Source organism: Mobula hypostoma, chromosome 8, assembly GCF_963921235.1.
Source record: "Mobula hypostoma chromosome 8, sMobHyp1.1, whole genome shotgun sequence".
Classification (NCBI taxonomy): Eukaryota; Metazoa; Chordata; class Chondrichthyes; order Myliobatiformes; family Myliobatidae; genus Mobula; species Mobula hypostoma.
Window position 1 is genome coordinate 149,260,993 of NC_086104.1, and position 22,641 is coordinate 149,283,633.

General features: G+C 46.7%; 1 protein-coding gene across 1 annotated transcript in view; it reads right to left on the bottom strand.

Moving 5' to 3' along the window:
* The window catches only part of LOC134351039 (G protein-coupled receptor kinase 5-like), a 227,338-nt gene extending 205,322 nt beyond the window's left edge, over positions 1–22,016 (bottom strand). Inside the window, exon 1 of the mRNA XM_063057030.1 lies at positions 21,632–22,016. Coding sequence (XP_062913100.1) covers positions 21,632–21,683 — 52 coding nt within the window. The 5' untranslated portion in view covers positions 21,684–22,016. The remainder of the gene's footprint in view (positions 1–21,631) is intronic.
* Positions 22,017–22,641: the final 625 nt, after the last annotated feature.

The following is a 22,641-nucleotide window of genomic DNA, read 5'->3' on the forward strand; positions in this document are numbered from 1 at the left end:
GCCATTACAGAACCACGGCCTCATGGTGACCAAATCTATGAACTAAATATTCCAGGGTATTCGGCATTTAATGCACACACAATGTCGAGCACCTTCGCTCCGTTTGCAACAAGCAGGATTTCCTGATGGCTAACATTTAATTCCACACCCCATTCCCATTCTGACATGTTGGTCCGTGACCTCCTCTGCTGTAATGAGACCAAACTCAGACTGGAGGAGCAACACCTCATATTCCACCTAGGTAGCCTCCAACCTGATAACATGAATGTCGCTTTCTCTAACTTATGGTAATTTCTCCACCTCCCACTTCTCTCTTTTATCCATTTCCCATTCAGGCTCCCCTCATACCTCTTCTCACTTGCCCATCACCTCCTTCCCTTCTTCCTCGCTCCACTCTCCTATCAGATTCCTCCTTCTTCAGCCTTTTATGCTCTTCCACCTATCACCACCCAGCTTCTCACTTCACTGCCCTCCCCCATCCATCAACCTCCCCCCTCATCTGGCTTCACTTATCACCTAACAGCTTGTTCTCATTCCCCTCTCCACCCCTCACATTCTTACTCTGGCTTTTTTCTCCCCTTCCTTTCCAGTCCTGATGACCGGTCTTGGCCTGAAATGTCGACTGTTTATACCTCTCCATAGATGCTGTCTGACCTCCTGAGTTCCTCCAGAATTTTGTGTGCTTTGCTCCAGAATCTCTTGTGTTCAACGTTTAGGAAGGACAGACACCAAGGAATAGGACTGCAGTAGCGCTGATAGTTTGAGATGAAGCCTGCACTTTTGTTAAGGATCTTGGCTCAGCAGATTGTGCTGTAGAATCGGAATGCAGCTTGCACAGAGCCAAGCAGCAGTAGAGTTGTTTATCTGCCTTCGACATTTCAAAAACACTCGTTTTCCATTAACTGCTCACAATAGTTTGGGTCTCACTTATTAATTAATGTTATTGGCAAGTCATAGCAACATTTCAAATGAGTGCCAATGAACACATTGTGGTACCGAGTGCCCTGAAGTGCATTAAGACAGATAAAGTGGCATCAAAGAGCTAGGGCTGGAAAATAGCGTGGAAGATTTGGGGTCATTAAAGGCCTGGCTTGTCCAAATCCGCATTCTGCGTTTAGGGACCAGCAACACTGACTGGGACATCCGAGGGTGGATGTCAAATGTTGGACTGGCAGAAAGTGGACCAGGGGCCCCCCAAAAGTCAGCAAGTTCTTGCCAGGTTTCAAAGCGGGCAGGAGGAACAAGATCCAACGCCCCACTGGGTTTATGAATCAGTGAAGCCGCAGTTTGAGGCCTAGTGTTCAGTGTCTGGAGCTCAAAGCCTAGTGGTCGGTAATCAGCATGTCCTGGGATCAACACTAGTGACTGAGGCCCAAGGAAGAAATTGTTCCTAAAACTTTGAGTGTGTGTCTTCAGGCTCCTGTACCTCCTCTCTAATGGTAGTAATGAAAAGAGGGCATGACAAAGTCCAAAGTGAATTCATTATCAAAGTACAGGTAGGTCACCATATACAACCCTGAGGTTCATTTTCTTGCAGGGATACTCAAATTCAGATAGAACCAATGAAAGACCACACCAGCTTGGGTGTTCAACCACTGTGCAAAAGCCAATAATCTGTTCAAATACAGAAAGCAAAAATAATAAATAAATAAGCAATAAATATCGAGAACATGATATGAAGTGCTCTGGAAAGTGAGCCTATAAGAGGCTGCGGCAATATTTAAAAATGATGGGGCAAGTGAAGTTGAGCGAAGTTAACCCCTTTGGGGAGCCTGATGGTTGAGGGGTGTTGATTGTTCTTGAGCCTGGTGGTTGTACGGAGGCAAAAAGGAACAGCCTTGCTAAGGGCAATGAAACAATCATATCTTTGCACTTTTTAAAGACCAGAGGGTCACAGTAGTAGAGCGATCACTGGAGTTGAGCATGTTCTGCAGGGAGCGATGAGAGCTGTCTGATGGATAGGCAGATAGATCCTTGACAGATCGGGGTCAGGGTCCAGTGCCGTGGAACGCGGATTACTCAGGACCCTTCACCGCTGCGGCCTTCCTCGGTCTTCACTGCCACTGTGATGCGTCAACACCTTGCACCAGCTCCACCGTTAAGGTCTTGGCTGTAGGATCACGGTGCAGTACTAAGACTGCAGACTCTGCATCTGGTCTCCGTCACCAGGCACAGGAGTCCCTGAGAATGATCCCATGTCAAAGGTAGTTAGATCCTCAACCATTACATCCTCAAGAGGGCCAAGCACAAAACACAAACAGCATTTGGAAAAATAACAGAAAGTTGGTATCTTTTATTTTAAAACAACAGTCTAACTGTTTCTCATAATACAAGAGAGCTTTCAAACCACTCCAACTCAGGCCTTATTGAAAGCACTGACACAATGCCTGAACTATCCAGTTCTTGAACCACTGAATGTGCAACATTAAAGACACCAGGAAAGAATATGCATTGAAACAGCTGCCAAAACAACCAAGTGTCCAAATGCCAAATGGCAAAGGAATTCACACCAAGGTCCAAAGAAAATAACTGCGGAGAGCTTCAGCAACAAACTTCAGCAAGCAACAAACAAAGAGAAAACATCCAGTGGAAAAAAACAATTCACCACTCGCACGTGTCCAACTCATTGCTAGAAAACTAAACATAACAAGTTCTGAGAGTCAACAGAACTTTTCAATTGACCAATGGAAATTAAGAATCCAATTCACATCACATTTTCCTTACAGATGGACATACAGCACATGGGTTTAAATCACACTCTTCCCCAAGGCACGGAGAAAAGCACATTGGCTTTTGGCTCTGTGAACCCGCCCTCACACTGAGCTTGGCATGGCTCAGCCAGGTCCCCTTGTCCTCTCCCTCAAATCGTCTTATATTCAGGAATCTATCACCCTCTGGGGTGACTGGGTGGAGATACGTCTCTACCAAAGGGGCTTCCCTTCCCTCCACGAGCCAGGTTTAAGATGCTGGGGAGTAGGTACAGAGGAGATGTCCAGGTAAGTTTTTTTTTTACTCAGAGAGTGGTGAGTGCGTGGAATGGGCTGCCAGCGACGGTGGTGGAGGCGGATACAATAGGGTCTTTTAAGAGACTTTTGGATAGGTACATGGAGCTTAGAAAAATAGAGGGCTATAGGTAGGCCTAGTAATTTCTAAGGTAGGGACATGTTCGGCACAACTTTGTGGGCCGAAGGGCCTGTATTGTGCTGTAGGTTTTCTATGTTTCTATAAACATGCAGCTCACACATCATGGCAATCTGTCAACCTTCAGGCCATGTCAATCAGGGACATGTGCTAATTTTTTTTTAGGGACATGTGCTAATATTATTTTGTGACTGTCTGTTGGATCATAACTATATGTGCTGTGTGTGACTACATGTACCGTGTTTTCAGAATCAAAATTAAAATCACCCCCCATATGTCATGAAATTTGTTCTCTTTGCAGCAGCAGTACAACGCAATACGTAAAAATAGAGGAAAAAACTGAACTAAGTATATATTCCTGGGCCATGTCATCAGAAACGGAGAAACAGAATGCCTTACATGACAAGGCCGTATGCCTGGGAAACACGGAAGAGGAAGGCAAAGAAAAAAAAAATATGGACACTGTGAAAGAACTCACAGATCTAAGTATGAGAGATATTATTGACGCTGCATGGGATCGTTCGATGTGGAAAGCCATGATCACCCAAGTGTGTAATGCACAAGGCACATGAAGAAGAAGATGATATCGAATAGTTAAATTAAACAGATAGTGCAAAAATAAAAATAAAAAAGTAGTAAAAATCAGATGGCAGAGGGGAAGAAGCTGTTCCTGAATCGTTGATCATATCCTTTCTCCAATAATTTATCCCCCAGAACCCTCAAGGATAGGGAATTAGGAAACAGATTTAATATCATTGACATATGTCATAAAATTACTTGTAATGTGGCAGCAATACATTCTAACACATAATAAAAACTGAATTACAGCAAATATATATATTTTAAAAATTAAATAAGTAATGCAAAAAAGAAGTGGTGAGGTAGTGTTCATGGGTTCAATGTCCATCTGGTAGCTGAGGGGAAGAAGCTGTTCCTGAATCGTTGAGTGTGTGTCTTCAGGCTCCTGTACCTCCTTCCTGATGGTAGCAATAAGAGGGCATGTCCTGGGTGGTGGGGGTCCTTAATGACGGACGCCACCTTTTTGAGGCATCACTCCTCGAAGATTCCTAAATATTACTGAGGCTGGTGTCCATGATGGAGTTTCCAACTCTTTGCAGTTTATTTCGATCCTGTGCAGTAGCCTTCCCGCCCCCCCCCCGCCGCCACACACCAGATAGTGATGCAGCCAGTTTGAATGCTTTCCATGGTACAGCTGTAGAAATTTGTACCTTGGCCCCAAAGGAATGGCATTTCATGTGTATGGTTTGATGACAATAATCTTGAACTTGAATAATATAAAAATATTTACAAGAATAAACCGTGAAATTTTCATTCTTACACTCACGGTACTGTTTGGGTCGAGTGCTCTCCAATCTCGGCAACTTGCAAGGAGTCACTGACCAATGGAGATCACACAGCTTGTCATCGAAACGTCAGTTATAATCAACACTTGTACCCGGCTGGAAGCCCGTGAAGAGTTTATACATTAACTACACACTTTTTTTCTCCAAGAAAGAATACAAGTAGAAAAATAAAATAAAAAACACTATCTATTGCAGTGCAGAGTCATCATAGAGTTGTTTTGCTGAGGTAGAGATTAAGGCTGTGTAGCTTGGTTTGTGAAATGAATGGCGGAAGGGAGGTAGCTGTGCTTAAACATGATGGTGTGGGACTTGCTGTATGATGGAAACTGTAGTAGACCGCAAGAACTTAAGACATAGAAGCAGAACTTAAGTCATTCGATCATGGCTGATTTATTTTCCCTCTTAACCCTATTGCCTTGTCTTCCCTCTGTCATCTTTGATGCCTTACTAAACAATCTCCTCTTTAAATGTACCCAGTGACCTGGCCGTCACAGCAGCAATCAATTCTACAGATTCACCATTCTCTGGCTAAAGAAATCCCTTCTCTCTGCTCCAGAAAGGCATTCTTCTATTCTGAGACTATGCCCTCTAGTCTTAGACTCTCACACTATTGGAAACATCAATTATTCAATTTAATGCCACAGAATGTATAGAGTACGCATCTGAAATCCTTACTCTTCACAGACAGAAACAAACAAAAAAATACAAAGAATCAACGACAGAGAGTTTTAGAACCTCAAAACCCCCCTCCCACACACAAGCTGCAGTAAAGCATCAATCCTCCCATCTCCCACTTGTTCCACAAAATGCATCAGCACCCACCCCACCACCACACACCACGCAAGCAATAGCAAGCCCTCAAAGACTATGAACTAAAAAGGCATCCGTTAGTCTTGCGAGACCATGGATCTGCGCCTGGAAAGTCTTCACTCTCCAGGGCGCAGGCCTGGGCAAGGTTGTATGGAAGACTGGCAGTTGCCCATGCTGCAAGTCTCCCCTCTCCACGACACCGATGTTGTCCAAGGGAAGGGCATTAGTACCCATACAGCTTGGCACCAGTGTCGTCGCAGAGCAATGTGTGATTAAGCGCCTTGCTCAAGGACCCAACACGTTCCCTCAGCTGGGGCTCGAACTCACGACCTTCAGGTCGCTAGTCCAATGCCTTAACCACTTGGCCACGTGCCCACTATAGTCCATCAAAAACTATTGTTCATCCCAGCACCTTGACATCTCTCCATGTCCACTCTACCTAGGCCTTTCAATATTCAACAGATTCCGAAGAGGTCCTTCTTCATTCTTCTAAATTCCAGAAAGTGCAGGACCAGAGAAATCATACACTCTACACTGATCTTTCATTCCCAGGTCCTGGACCCTTTCCAATGCCAGCACATGCTTTTTTAGTTGAGGGGCCAAATACAGTCTGGCCAATACCTTATAAAGCTTCAGCATTACATTATTGTTTTTGTATTCTAATCTTCTCAAAATGGAATTCCCTCCATCAGCTCAGCTTTGGAGGCAGATTGCTGTGTACAACTTGCCTGCTGGCTTTCAGTTGGATCCAATGGATTGCAGAGTGCTTTAGGAGTCCACTTGCCTGGTTGACATTAGCTCTTACCATCAGGTTCTCTCCACCCAGGTTGGAGCAGATCACTTGATGATAGCCCACCCATCACCTCCGTGTCACATCACACAAACAAGATTCAAGATTATTTGTCGTTTCAATAGATGATAATGCATCGTTTGCATTATTAAAACTAACACACCCAAGGCTGTGCCGGGGGCAGCCCACAAGTGTCGCGACACATTCCAGTGCCGACATACCATGCTCACAATGCTTGGTAGAGCAACACAGCACACAAGCAACAAAATGGCAGTAGCAAAATCAGCCACAAGACAGTGAGATATGGAAGCAGGATTAGGCCATGTGGCCCATTGAGTCTGCTCCAGCATTTCACCATTTTCCCCTCTCAGCCCCAGTCTCCCACCTTCTCCCCGTATCCCTTCACGCCCTGACTAATCAAGAATCTATCACCCTCTGCCTTAAATATTCCCAATGATTTGGCCTCCACAGCTGCCTGTTGCAATGAATTCCAGAGATTCATCATTCTCTGGCTAAAGAAATTCCTCCTCATCTCCATTCTAAAAGAACGTCCCCTATTCCGAGACTGTGTCTTCTGGTCTTAGACTCTCCCACCATGGGAAACGGCCCTGGTCCTAACACACACACACACACACACACACACAGGTCTCTAACCTCAAGGCCGGCTTCCCTGGCCTCCAGCAGACTCAGATACATGATGCTAGGTTGTCACCCTGGCCAATAGGCCTTAACTTCCAATTCAACCCTTGGCATCAATCCAAAAATTATGTTTCATTGACAAATCCACCATCTCTGGTGACCAACAGGTTCCTTACGGTCCTAAGACTTGGAAGTACAATCACCACTCCTTCTTTGTCATGATTTATTATCCAAAAACACCCTACCAAACAGCATTGTGGGAAAAAGTCCTACTACAATCACCACAGCATTTCAAGGCTGCTGATCACCACCTCAAGGGCAAATACTGGTGGGAATAAATTCTAGCCTTGCACCTTGTTACGAATAAAAATTTCTAGTTCAAAGTTCAAATATATTTTTTATCCATCTATCAGCAAATACTGCCCTGAGATTCATTTTTCTGGCAAGTATTCACAGTAGAACAAAGAAGCAGTATAGAATCAATGGAAAACTACAAAGACTGACAAACTGTGCAAATACAAAATGAAACAATTAATAATAATAAATAACAAGCTGCCAGTGCAAGCGGTGCATGTGAGTTTGACTTCAACCTTTAAGAGAAGTCTGGATAGGTACATGGTTGGTAGGGGTATGGTCCGAGTTCAGGCTAATGGGAGTAGGCAGTTTAAAAGGCTCAGCATGGACTAGATGGGCCAAAGGGCCTGTTTCTGTGCTGCACTTTTCTATGACTCTGTAAATAAACAAACAAATAAGAATAAGAACATAAGTTGTAGAGTCCTTGAAAGTGAGTCCATAGGTTGTGGAACCAGTTCAGTGTTGAGGTGAGTGATGTTATCAGAATCAGGTTTAAAATCTCCAGCATATGTCATGAAATTTGTGAGCCCTTACAGCAGCAGTACAATGAAATACATGATAATTATAGAGAATAGAACTGAGTTACAGAAGGTATATACAAGTCTATGAAATAGTTAAGTTAAAATAAGAAGTACAAAATAACAAATTAGTGAGGTAGTGTTCATGGGATCAACATCTATTCAGAAACCAGATTGCAGAGGGGAAGAAGCTGTTCCTGAATCGCTGAGTGTGTGCTTACAGGCTTCTGTACCTCCTTCCTGAAGGTAACAGTGTGAAGAGGGGATGTTCTTCATGTAGGTATCCTTAACAATGGACGCCACCTTCCTAAGCCACTGCTCCTTCAAGATGCCTTGGATACTATGGAGGCTAGTACCCATGATGGAGCTGACTAATTTTACAAGTTTCTGCAACTTACTTCGATCGTGTGCAGTAACCCCACCCCGCCATACCCGATGGTGATGTAGCCAGTCAGAATGTTCTTCATGAAGAAATTTCAGAGTGTTTTAGTTGACAAACCAAATCTCCTCAAACTCCTAATGAAATACAGCCGTTGCCTTGACTTCTTTGTAGCTGCATCAATACATTAGGCCCAGGTTAGATCCTCAGAGATATTGACACCCAAGAACTTGAAATTGCTCACTCTCTCCACTTCTGATCCCTCTGTGAGGATTGGTTTGTGTTCCCTCGACCTACCCTTCCTAAAGTCCACAATCAGCTCTTTGATCTTACTGACCACGCTGGTTCAGGAGCCTGATGGTTGAAGGGTAATAACTGTTCCTGAATTTGCATAACCCAAACAAGAGGCCACTTAGCCACAAGTCCACAGCAGTAGTAATGTTCCACATAAGCCTCAGCACACTCCGTTTCATCTCACCCTTCGAACAGAATATCCCAGATCCCACGAAGTGCACAAGCAGAGAACAAGCAAAGCCTGCAGCCAATTACCAGCCAGCAAACTTCCACACCCAGTACAATGGGACGACTGAAACGTGCATTGAGAGAAGCTATAAATACAGCTTGCAAAATGCGGAGTGCAAATCCACACCCGCTGCACTGCTGTGCTCACAGATAGCAGGCGATGAAACGTTCAAAACCTCAAAGCCCACACGCTTACAACAGGGATTAAAGGTGATCATTCTTAGTCCATCTGGTAATTTTGCCTTTGAGTGACAGAACAAAGGTTCAAATGTCACATGTATTTTGAGATGGACAGTGGAACGCACTGCTTGCGTCAACAACCAACACAGTCCGAGGATGCTCTGCGGCAACAATAAGCCTATTTATTTTGGGGGCATGCTGTTGCAAGAGGCTGCACAATTAAGGATGCCACGGTAGAGTCGTAAACACAAAATACTCCGCAGATGCTGGGGTCAAAGCAACACTCATAACACACTGGAGGAACTCAGCAGGTTGGGCAGCATCTGTGGAAAAGATCGGTCGACGTTTCGGGCTGGAACCCTTCGTCCTGGGTTCCGGCCCAAAACGTTGACCGATCTTTTCCACGGATACTGCCCGACCTGCTGAGTTCCTCCAGCGTGTTGTGAGTGTTGCCACGGTAGAGAAACGGCCAGTGCGGTGCTATTACAATGCGGGACATCGGAGCTCAGGAGTTCAATTCCAGCGTCGTCTGTAAGCAGTCTACAAAAGTGTCACCACGCTTCCTGTGCCAACATGGCATGCCCCCAACTTAGTAACCGTAACATGCACATCGTTGGAATACGGGAGAAGACCAGAGCCCCCAGAGGAAACTTGTGCGGTCCTGGGGAGAATATACAGACAGACGCAGGAAATGAACCCGGTTCAGGGATACTGTAAAGCGTTATGCTAAACGCTATACCACCGTATCCCCTGGTCTGCAGAGAGCGTCCCTGGTCTGCATTCAATTTGTCCGTGATGGTGTGGATCTCTTCAACCACATCAAAGCAGGCTCCGTTGTTGGATTATTTCACACAGGCGACACAGAACATTGTCTCACTGGCAGATTGTTCTCAACATTCATACCACCACTGATGGTCACTTTGCACTTTGTTCCAATATTTATTCATTTTATTTACTTAGAGAACCAGAGGCGAACAGGCCCCTCTGGTCGAATGAGCCGCGCTGCCCAGCGACCCGACTATTTAACCCCAGCCTGGTCAGAGGACAATTTGCAATGACCAATTAACCTCCTAACCTCGGAAAGTGAGAGGAAAACAGAGCACTCAGAGGAAACCCACGCAGTCACGGGGGGAATGTACAAAATCCCCACAGACAGTGATCGCGGAACTCCGACGCCTCCAAGGTGTACCGCTGCTTCGCTGACAGCTGTGCTACCATGAGGCTCTTTTGCCAGAGCTCAATCAAATTGAGCCGCATCTTGCGGCAGCGTGCCCACGGAAGAAATCGACAAGTTGGCTTATGCTTGCCACCGAGGTACGCAGAGAAGCTATGTTTTGCATACCAGGTGTACAGATCATTGCATTCCCACATCGCAGTGAGGTAGCACAAGGGAAAACAACAGCAGAATTCAGAACAAAGTGTTACAGTTAAACAGAAGTACCGTGCCTAAGGTGTAAAGCTATAACATGGTGGATTATGAGGTCAAGATTCCATCTTCTCATACTAGGGGACTATTCAATAGTTTTATAACATCAAGGTAACACACTCCCCTTCAACTGGACAACCAGCACGGTGAAATAATACCCTTTTCCCCCCGATCACTCCCTTCTTCCCTGTCGCAGGTGTAGGACTCATTCCATGGACAGAGAGGGGCCAGGAACGAAAGGGTTAATGTACAAGCAGTACTTGTTGCCTCTGGGCCTGTACTTGCTGGAGTTTAGAAGAACGAGGGGTGGGGGGAGGGGCTGGATCTCAATTAAACCTATTGATCATTGAAAGGTCGAAATAGAGTGGACGGGGAGAGGCGCCATCGCAAAAACAGGAAATGCTATAAAAACTCAGGTCAGCTAGTGGAAAGAATAGTCAACATTTCATATCTGCGAATCTTTCCACTGGCTTGCTAAGATTTTTAGGCATTTGTTTTTTGGGTTATTTGGTTATTCCGCGAGGGAGGGCTGATGCTGTTTATGCATGGGAGCAGGACAGGGCGCTTTGGGGTTCTTAAGCTTTTCAGTTATTCATTCTTGGGCATTTTTCTTCTGTTTCGAGGATGTCTGCGGAGAGTAAGCACTTTAGGTTGTATATTTTATACATTCTCTGATATCAGAATGGAACCATTGAACTTTTTCCCCAGAAAAGTTTATGTAATGTGATTGGATGCAATCTACACCCTTTTGGTTATCCTGGGTTTCAATCACATCTGCACTGGTTGAAGAAGGGGTTAATGGATAGTTGAATTTCAGAAGGATAACGTGAAGATGTCAGAACATTCTATCATGTCACCTGAGCAGACTAATCTCAGAATTACATGCAAGTCGAACCAGCTGAACTCTTGCCAGCGGCAATTGATACAAATACTTTGGGCTCTTGACAGGAACACAATCCTTGATCAAACGGGCTTTAGAACAGCTCAGAATAATTACTTTTCTCCAGCTGCCCATTATGCTGCTGGCATTTAGGGCAGCAATGAAATCATCCACCTCTGGCAGTTCAGGGCTTCCTTTATCGTGTCGGTAGCCTCCACTCGGTTTTCACTACCGTTAGCCGTGCAAGTCGCAGGTGGACACTCAGGAATTGATGCACTCAGACATAGAAGGATTCTTCATTGCTGTTTCCGTAATAATTTTGTTTTACCTGTCAGGGTTGTTAGCCCTGAGCTGAAACCCTGAACCTGGAGGACCGGTGGACCACTCAGTCTGGCCTCTACCCTTTGACCTGTTTGGCTTGGGTTACCCTATCAAACGTCAAGGCATGAAGCCCTGACACCAACCAACATAGCTTTCCAGGTCATTGAGGTATGCACGCCTCCAAACCACAACAAGGTTGTGGTCCTCTTGATGGAATTACTTTACCACTTTATTTTTAATAACCATGGACGAACCACTGTGTAATCACCACCACAAATTTACTTCCAAGGCCAACTTTGCCTTTCTCTGTACTTTAGGGTCTGAATATTACACATTGTTGAGTAGGACATAAACAAAAGAGATTCTGCAGATGCTGGAAATTCAGAGCAATGCATGCACAAAATGCTGGAGGAACCAAGCAGGTTAAGCAGAATCTATGGAGAGGAATTAAGAGTTGACATTTCAGGGCAAGACCCTGAATGATTCCAGGAATGAAAGGCTTATCGTATGAGGAGCAATTGATGGCTCTGGGTTTTTAACTCTCTGGAACTTAGAAGAGCGAAGGGGGAATCTCACTGAAACCTATCGAATGTTGAAATGCCTCAATAGAGTAATAGAGTGCATGTGGAGAAGATGTTTCCTAAGGTGAGGGAGTCTAGGAGCAGAGGGCACAGCCTTAGAAAAGAAGGACGTCCATTTAGAACAGAGATGAGAAGGAATTACTTTAGCCAGAGGGTGGCAAATCTGTGGGATTTGTTTCCACAGGCTGCTGTGGAAGCCAAGTCATTAGGTGTATTTAAAGAGAATGGTGATAGGGTTCTTGATTAGTCAGGACGTGAACGGTTATGGGGAGAAGGCAGGAGAATGGGGCTGAGAGGGAATAGCAGAAAAGACTCAATTGGCCAAATGGCCTAATTCTGCTCCCATGTCTTATGCTCTTTTGGTTTTCCTTGTTTTCAATCACACTGAAGAAAGTGTTAATGGGTAGTTGAATTTCAGAAGGATAGTGTGAAGATGTCAAAGAATCCCATTTTATCATCTAATCTCAAAATTACGTACAAAGCTACTCTTGCCAGTGTGCAAAGCTGTGCAAATAATAAATAACGCTGAGAACATGAGTTGTAGAGCCCATGAAAGTGAGTTTGCAGGTTGTGAAATCAGCTCAGAGTTGAGGTAACTGAAGTTATCCACGCTGGTTCAAGAGCTTGATGGTAGTACAGTAATAACTGCTCCTGATCCTGGTGGTATGGGACCCAAGGCTCCTGCCCGGTGGCAGTAACCAGAAGAGAGTGGCCTGGATGACAGATGCTGACCTGAGGCAATGCTCCCTGTAGACGTGCTCAATGATGGGGAGAGCTTTCCCAATGGACAGGGATACTTCCACCACTTTCTGCAGATATTTCGGTTCTTTGGCATTGGTGTTTCCAAACCACATCACGATGCAACTGGTTTAGAATACGGTCTGCTGTGAGTCTATAGGAGTTCAAAGTTTTAGGTGACCTGACAAATCGCCGCACGTCACCTAAAACTATGCATGCAAAGTGTCCAACTCTCACTGCTGTCCAACCACGAACTCATGGCTAGCAAAGTATTGCAAAGTCTATCAAATTCTGGCTGTCTACCTGCAGCATTCTTTCTACTGTGGTCTCACCAATGACACTAACCATCTGGGGAACCTGCGCAATCTGAATTCCTATGCTGTGTAACAGTAAATTTCAATTTTATTTAAAAATAGCTGACTTGACCAAATTGGTCCAGCCAAACTCCTAAGACAGCCTCCGCTACCTGTCACTCACACACCAAGCTTCCTCCAGTTCCACTGCTGATACAGATGGTCTACCCTCAGGACACGGGGGAGGGGGGATTTCGGGGACAGACCACATTCTGCCCGGTTCAGTCCCCCCCCCCCCCGACACCTACTTCCCTTCAACCTCTTCGGTTGCAACAGCAAATAGTTGCCAAGAGTCAGGTTACTTTAGAACAGGGGTTCCAGACCTTTTTAATGCCATGAACACTTATTAACTGAGGGGTCCGTGGATCCCAGGGTGGGAATCTTTGCGTTAGAATGTCAGATCAGAAGAGTCCTTCAGTCCATCCAGTCTATGCTGACCACAAAAGCAAACTAAACTAATGCCATTTGCCAGGTCTATACCCCTGTTCCCTGCCTGTTGATGTGTCTGTCTAAATGCTTCTGAAACATCACCATTGTATTTGCTTCTACCACTTTCCCGGCAGCACATTCCAGGGACTTACTACTGTTAAGTTTGTTATGGGCCATGTCATATGACGTGGGCGAATATGGTCTTTCCATGACTGTGATTGTTCTTTTCTGCAGAAGTTGTCGGCCATTGCCTTCTTCTGGGCAGTATCTTTACAAGACGGGTGACCATGATCAATACTCTTCGGAGACTGCCTGGCATCGGTGGTCACATAACCAGGATTTGTGATATGCACCAGCTGCCCGTACGACCATCCACCACCTGATCCTGTGGCTTCACGTAACCCCTGATTAAAGGGGGGCTACGCAGGTACTGCACCGTGCCCAAGCGTGACCTGCAGGCTAACTAAGGGAAGGACTGCCTTACACCTCCTTTGGTAGAGACGTTTCTCCTCCTGGTAAAATAGATGTCTTTATTCAGTATAACAAGCAAGCTTCATTGTAGAGGCATTCTCGGTGAAGGCTCACAAACCCAAAGTCTATCACATTTTTATATCCTTAAGATCAATGGTAACAGTAGATAACTGAATACAGTTTCAATAGTTACAATGACTTGGTTTAGAAACATAGAAAATAGGTGCAGGAGTAGGCCATTCGGCCCTTCGAGCCTGCACCGCCATTTATTATGATCATGACTGATCATCCAACTCAGAACCCAGCCTTCCCTCCATACCCCCTGACCCCTGTAGCCACAACTCCCTCTTAAACATAGCCAATGAACTGGCCTCAACAGTTTGCTGTGGCAGAGAATTCCACAGATTCACCACTCTCTGTGTGAAGAAGTTTTTCCTAATCTCGGTCCTAAAAGGCTTCCCCTCTATCCTCAAACTGTGACCCCTCGTTCTGGACCTCCCCAACATCGGGAACAATCTTCCCGCATCTAGCCTGTCCAATCCCTTTAGGATCTTATACGTTTCAATCAGATCCCCCCTCAATCTTCTAAATTCCAACGAGTACAAGCCCAGTTCATCCAGTCTTTCTTCATATGAAAGACCTGCCATCCCAGGAATCAATCTGGTGAACCTTCTTTGTACTCCCTCTATGGCAAAGATGTCTTTCCTCAGATTAGGGGACCAAAACTGCACACAATACTCCAGGTGTGGTCTCACCAAGGCCTTGTACAACTGCAGTAGTACCTCCCTGCTCCTGTACTCGAATCCTCTCGCTATAAATGCCAGCATACCATTCGCCTTTTTCACTTTTACTTCAATACTTTGGATTGACAATGCTTCCTTTGAATTGCATATCTACAGAGGGAGACCTCTGAATGTTCAAATAATTTTGCTAATGGCAAGCTTCCCTGAACTCCCCAGTCCTGATGAGGGGTCTCAACCCGAAATGTCGACTGTTTACTCTTTTCCATACATGCTGCCTGACCTGCTGAGCTCCTCCAGCATTTTGAGCGCTCCCTGAAATTATTTAAAGTGTTGCAAATTTCTGAAACCCATAGTTGCCCGGATTGCTGCAGGGCAATTAACACAACCCTCTTATCTGAATCAACACAGACAAAAAAGTGCTGCAGGAACTCAGTAGGTTAGGCCGAAATGAATTAACAGATGACCTTTCGGGCCGAGACCCTTCGTCAGGACTCATGCCACTACCCAAACACTTGGCTCTTGCTGCTCTGGTGATCCTGGTTCCATCCTGACCTGTGTGGAGTTTGCATCCTCTCTGTGACTGCTTGGAGTCTCTCCCAAATCCGCCCCCCCAAAAAATGTGCAAGTCGGTTGGTTAACCGGCCACTGGAAACTGCCCCTGGACTGCAGGTGAATGGTAGAATCTGAGGGAGAGTTGATGGGAATGCTGGGAGAACAAGAAAGACGAGGAAGTCTGCAGATGCTGGAAATCCCAAACAAGACAGACAAAAATGCTGGAGGAACTCAGCAGGTCAGGCAGCATCTGTGGAAAAGAGTACATTCAACATTTCAGACCAAGACCCTTCTTCAGACTCAAAATGTGTTTATGGGGGAAATAGCACAAATAAAAGATTGATGCTTATTGGTTACATAGGCTTGGAGGATAAAGTCTGTTCCTATGCTGTACCAGTCTATGACTGTTTCTGAAAACTGTATCAGCCAGGGACAATGGGGCGCAGGAAGGCTGATGAAAGGGAAAGGCATATTGCATTCAAGGCAGAACTGTGAAACAGCACACTTTGTAGAAAACACAAGATGGAGCAAATGAACGAAATGGGTGTTGCCAGGAAGAGAAAGACGTAGGATTCTTTAGCCAGAGGGTGGCAAATCTGTGGAATTCATTGCCACAGACAGCTCTGCAGGCCAGGTCACTGGGAATATTTAAAGTAGAGATTGATAGATTCTTGATTAGCGAGGGCATCGAAGGTTACCGGGAGAAGCCAGGAGAATGGGGTTGAGAGGGAAAAATAAGTCAGCTATTATTAAATGGCAGAGCATACTTGATGGGCTGAACAACTTGTCTACATGCTTGAGTCCAAATCTGAGGCTGGTGACCAAAGTAGACAGGATGTCTTGTGGGGAGAGGGAGAGGGAGAGGGAGAGGGAGAGGGAGAGGGAGAGGGAGAGGGAGAGGGAGAGGGAGAGGGAGAGGGAGAGGGAGAGGGAGAGGGAGAGGGAGAGGGAGAGGGAGAGGGAGAGGGAGAGGGAGAGGGAGAGGGAGAGGGAGAGGGAGAGGGAGAGGGAGAGGGAGAGGGAGAGGGAGAGGGAGAGGGAGAGGGAGAGGGAGAGGGAGAGGGAGAGGGAGAGGGAGAGGGAGAGGGAGAGGGAGAGGGAGAGGGAGAGGGAGAGGGAGAGGGAGAGGGAGAGGGAGAGGGAGAGGGAGAGGGAGAGGGAGAGGGAGAGGGAGAGGGAGAGGGAGAGGGAGAGGGAGAGGGAGAGGGAGAGGGAGAGGGAGAGGGAGAGGGAGAGGGAGAGGGAGAGGGAGAGGGAGAGGGAGAGGGAGAGGGAGAGGGAGAGGGAGAGGGAGAGGGAGAGGGAGAGGGAGAGGGAGAGGGAGAGGGAGAGGGAGAGGGAGAGGGAGAGGGAGAGGGAGAGGGAGAGGGAGAGGGAGAGGGAGAGGGAGAGGGAGAGGGAGAGGGAGAGGGAGAGGGAGAGGGAGAGGGAGAGGGAGAGGGAGAGGGAGAGGGAGAGGGAGAGGGAGAGGGAGAGGGAGAGGGAGAGGGAGAGGGAGAGGGAGAGGGAGAGGGAGAGGGAGAGGGAGAGGGAGAGGGAGAGGGAGAGGGAGAGGGAGAGGGAGAGGGAGAGGGAGAGGGAGAGGGAGAGGGAGAGGGAGAGGGAGAGGGAGAGGGAGAGGGAGAGGGAGAGGGAGAGGGAGAGGGAGAGGGAGAGGGAGAGGGAGAGGGAGAGGGAGAATGGGACTGAAGAATAGAGTTTGTTTTGCTGTTGTGTCGATGCTTACTGTGTCTTGTGATGCACTGCCAAGCATTACGGACGTGCTATGTTGGCATTGGAATGTGCGGCGACACTTGCGGGCTGCTTCAATGTACACGTGATAAATAAACTTAAGTCTTGAGTCTTAAGTCTATGTTTATGTCCTTACACATAGAGAAATCTTCGAACACTGCAAGATTAATTGAAAAAGACCCAAAGAAAAGAACAAGATTTGTGAACAGAAAATGAGGGTAAGGAAGTTGAAAACTAAGCTCTCATAAATCACAAGTTGGGTCTCAATAGTGTATTCCAAACATAAGAAAATTTGTAAATTCTAGAAATCCAAAGCAACACGCTGAAACTGCTGCAGGAACTCAGCAGGTCAGGCAGCAATGGAGAAGAGTAAACAGTCAAGTTTTCGGGCTGAGACTCATCATCAGGACTGGAAAGGAAGGGGAGAAGTCAGTGGGAAGGCGGAGGTGGGGGAGGAAGTAGCACAAGCTAGCAGGTGATAGGTGAGATTGGGAGAGGGTGAAGGACAGAGCTGGGCGGTTGATTGGTAAAAGAGATAAAGGGCTGGAGAAGGGGGAATCTGATAGGAGAGGACAGAAGACCATGGAAGAAAGGGAATGGGGAAGAACGCTGGAGGGATGTGATGGGCAGATAAGGAGATAACATGAACGAGGGAAACAGGAATGGAGAATGGTGGAGGAGATGCTAGGGAAAGTGACATCTCCTGGTGGCCACCTATTTCAATTTTACTTCCCATTCCCATTTTGATGTGCCCATCCATGGCCTCCTCTACCTCTGCAATGAAGCCACATTCAGGTTGGAGAAGTAACGCCTTGCATTCCATCTGGGTAGCCTCCAACTTGATAGCACGAACCTCGATTTCTTGAACTTCCATTAATTGCCACCCCTAAGCTCACGGGCACAAGAGTGACAGGTGACCGAGTTTGCAGAGCTATACATGGGTGTGAATTAAGAGAGTTCAGTGGTGCGGGGCAATACGAGAGCCAGCATCGTGCCTCATACAGCAGGGACTCGGCAGAGGTGACCACCAGGAGCCTCACTACGGCAGGTGGCAAGAAATCATCTCCACCCAGAGCAGGCTGGTCAAGATGCGAGCTCAGATCTAAGGGAATTTGTCAAGGACCTGAGAGGAAGCAAAAACCTATGCATGGAATTGTGAAGATTTGTCTGTGCTTCCTGAGAGAAGGGTGGTAAAAAACATTCCGTAGCTTTTATATTGGAATTGGTTTATTATTGACACATGTAAAAAAGTGCACTGAAATCTCGTCTTGAATACTGTTCGTACAGATCAATTCATTAAACAATGCATTGAGGTAGTACGAGCTAAAAAATACAGAGTGTATTATAAATTGTAACAGCAACAGAGAAAGTACAGTCCGGGTGGACAATACAACCGTAAGGCAGTCTGGGGTCAAGGGTCCATCCTTTTGTACTCGGGCACTGTTCAACAGGCTCATACATAACAGCAGGGAAGAAGTTGTCCTTAAGCCTGGCGGTAGGTGCTTACGGTCTTTTGTTTCATGGAGGATGGGGGCATGGGAGAAAAAAAATAGAACGTCCAGCGTGTGTTGGACCTTTGATCAAGTTGGCTGTTTTACCAAGGCAGTGATAGTCCAGGGGTTCCCAACCTGGGGTCCACTGACCCCCTCAGTTAATGGTAGGGAACCCCTGGTATGGACATTTGAAATGGAAAGATTGCCATTGTTACAGGGGAAAAGGAACACAGTGGAAGGAGTTGGAAAAACTAGAGCTAGCAGCAAAAAATGGGCCAATCAGCCTCCTTCAGCTTCTTCTACCAAATTGTTCTAGTTCTCCCCTCCCCTTCCTTTCCACTGCTGATGAAGGATCTCGACCCAAAACATCAACTCCTTGATCCTCTCCATAGATGCTACCTAACCCACTGAACATCTTGTGTGTTACTCTGGACTGGGTGGATTTACATCTCTACCAAAGCAGGTGTAACGCACTCCTTGCCTCTGCTAGCCTGCGGGTCACCCTTGGGCAAGATGTAGCACCTGCTTAGATCCCCACCCTCCCCAATCAGGGTCCTGTGAAGCCATGGGAGCAGGTGGTGGATGGCCGTATGAGCAGCTGGTGCAGATCACAAGTCCTGGTTATGTGACCACTGACACCAGGCAGACGATCTCTGAAGAGTATTGATAATGGCTGGGGTCACCCGTCTTGCAAAGACACTGCCCAGAAGAAAGTAATGGCAAACCACTTCTGTAGAAAAATTTGCCAAAAACATTTATGGTCATGGAAAGATCATGATCGCCCACATCATACAACACGGCACATAATGAACGAACAAACTCTGGATTTCTGGCATCTGCAGAATCCCTTGTGTTTATGAACCTCTTCACTGTTGCATCACTGTGAGAATACATGGCCTCTGCTGTAACCAGAAGCATCCGTTCTCAGCTGTCAGTTCTCTCCAACCGCACTTTTCTTAAGGTGCAAAGTGGTTAAAAAAAAATCACTCCACTCAGAAAAAACAATTATGTTAGTGTTGTTGAGGGCAGAACCTTTCTCATACTAAGACAAAGCTAAAAAGAATGGCTCATCTTCAAAGGAAATGAGTATCAACACACTGAAAGAAACTGACATCCACTGATATGGCACCTTGCGTAACAACCGGTCCTCTTACAGCACCTTTCTGAGAAGGAGTATTTTTATGAACTGGCTTACTTTATAATGCAGGAAATGTAGCAGTGCATTTGCATCCAGCATGATTCTCAAACACCAGAGAACCATATTGCACACAGTACATGCTGGAAGAACTCAGCCGATCAGATGGCATCTATGGAGGGGAATAAACAGTTCAGGGCAAGACCATTTATTGGGACATCGGGAACAACCAAATCTATTTTGTGTCAGTTTCTTCCTTTGTAGTTACAGAGGAAGTTTAGTCCCTTTCCAAAAAAAAAATCAACAGGCAATTATTTTTATCAGAGTAAATTCCAATAATTGGCACCTCTCATCACCTCCAGCATTTTGTGTGTATTGCTTGGATTTCCAGCATCCGCAGGTTCTCTCTTCTTTGTCATTTACCTCCAGCACCGTCTGCAGACCTCCAAGAGGACCACAACCTTGCGTGGTTTGGAGGCTTGCGTGCCTCAACGACTGGGAGAGCTATGCTGGCTGGAGTCAGGACTTTAGGCTTCGGCTCTTGGTAGAGTCACCCATACCAAACAGGTCAAAGGGTAGAGGCCAGACTAAAAGTGGCCCACTGGTGAGGGAGTTCAGCTCAGTTCTAGCAACCCCGACTGGTAAAACAAAACTGTGACTAAAACAGCAATGAACATCTGAGTGTGACGGTATACCCGAGTCTCCACCCGGTACTCACATGATTGACAGTGGTGGAAACCAGGCTACTGACACGATGGAGGAAGCCCCCGAACACCGCCAGAGATGGAAGACCTTCATTGCTGCCGTCAATGCCTGGGGTAACGGTACTGCAGAGGGTACCAGCTACAAAATGCACTGTTTTTATCTGCCCAACACCAACATCCTCCACCCACCCAGAGCGGTAAGGGAAGAAGGCTTATAGAAGTTTCTCTCCGAGTTGTGCAACTACCCTAACCTGAAGATAGATTATCTTCCCTCCCTGCTCGCTGAGTCCAAAGATTCTGCAGATGCAGGAAATCCAGCATTTTGTGTGTGAGATGTCCAGCATCTGGTGAGTTTCTTGTATTATAGGTGACAACCCTGTATCAGACGAAATTTTCTCTGACGCCTCAATGAACACTTAATATGAACCGCTTTATGGTTTCTGCTGTCAAAATACTCAAACAAACGTTGGAACTATCCCGGCGGCAGGCGCACCAGGCAATAGCAAACTCCAGTCCCACGGAACACAACTCTCGCGGTGCGACTTGAAAGTTTAAGTGAACTTAATAAATTATGGAATAGAAATATATTTTATCGCTGGGAAGAATCGAATCGATCCACAGCCGCGAAGCAAATGTGCAGCAATTTGCAAAATATTACACCCAACACAGCCTGAATTTTAAGTCATCAATACCTTGCAAGTCCTGTCAGTATCTACCCATCGCGTTCACCAGCAACTTTGATGTATGTTGCACTGCTTTTTTTGTTTGGGGGGAGGGGGATTCTGCACGCTGCCTTTCCTGACTGAAACTCACACCTGGGAGTTTTTAATGCGGACAGGTGTCCTCCCACACCGTCCAATAACAGTGACCGCTTAGTTGTAACTCTTCTCTCGACTAGAAACACCACGCCACAGGTTCTTCGTGTGACCTGTTTGGGATCGCACCGCCAACACGGGGGTGTTTTCTCCCCACCCCCCAGCTCGCTCTCTCTCTCTCTCTCCCGGCTACGGTGGGAAGACGGGCTGAATGACAACATTGGACACATTCACGCTTCCCTCCACAAAATTACAAAAGCAACGTACAAACAGGAAGGAGGCCAAGTTGCACATTCAGAGACCTGTCACCCTCCACCAAACCGCAGTAGCTCCTTCCCACGCAGGCAGCGCTGTATTTCCGGGGTCCACGCATACCACTCCTAACCTGCGGGACAGTTTGCCTTGTCTGCTGGTTCTCACCCTTACCCCCCGTGATCCCAGTACACAGAGAACTCCGGACAGCGGGGGGTGGGGAGGGGGTGTCAAACCAGCCTTTTGCTAAAGAAAGTTTAAGGCGCCCATTGCAGAAGGGAAAACTCTCGTTCGTTCGTTCGTTCCTTACCTTCCCTCGCTTTTAGTAACACCGTGTTGGCTACGATGTTCTCCAACTCCATGGAGGTGGGAGCTTAGCGGCGGCTTCCGCTCGGGTTACAGACTTGCGGGGGAGAAGGTGGGGGCGTGGAGTGTTGCTGTGGTGGGGGGGTATCTGAAAACCGTTGCCCGAATGCCCCCGGGTTCTGGAAGGAGGGGGGGCTTGCTCTGCCGACGAACGCAGCCTCGTCCCTCGCCGGCTGCCCTGTGCTCCGGGGATTCCCTTCTCCGGATACAATGTATCCGCCGCTGACAGCACCGCGTTCCAATTGGAATTCCCCCTTTCAGCTCTCGATACACCGCGTTCCAAAGGCGCCAGCGCGCTCCACAGCGGAGGCGGAGCCCGAGCCCGTGGCGGGGGCGGGGCCTCTTCTGACGTCAATCTGTGCGTCACACACACACACACACACACACACACACACACTCACACACAATACACACACACTCACACACACACACACATACACACACACACACTCACACACTCACACACACACACATACACACACACATACACACACACACACACACAGACACACACACACACACACACACACACACACACACACACACACGCAGCCGAAGCTGGTAATTGTAGTCCGTCTTTACCCTGCCTTGCACTGGAATGCAGTGCCTGAAAGAACCAAAGTCGGCTTTATTGTCATATGCATAAGTATATAAATACATACGTGCAAGAGAAAAGCAGCAAAAAAAGCATTCACAAGACGAGCATATACACTTTTTACAATAAAAACACAACGAAATGTCATTTTTATGCAAAAGCACAGCTCAAGCACCTCCTGTAAATTTGCTGACGATACATACAAACATTGTTGGCAGAATCTTAGTGAGAAGAGGGTGAACAGGGGTGAGATATACCAGCTAGTTGAGTGGTGCCACAGCAACAACCTTGAAGACGAGGAAATACACGCTAGTATTCACAGAGGGATCAGAAGTGGAGACGCATATGTTCTGGTCTTG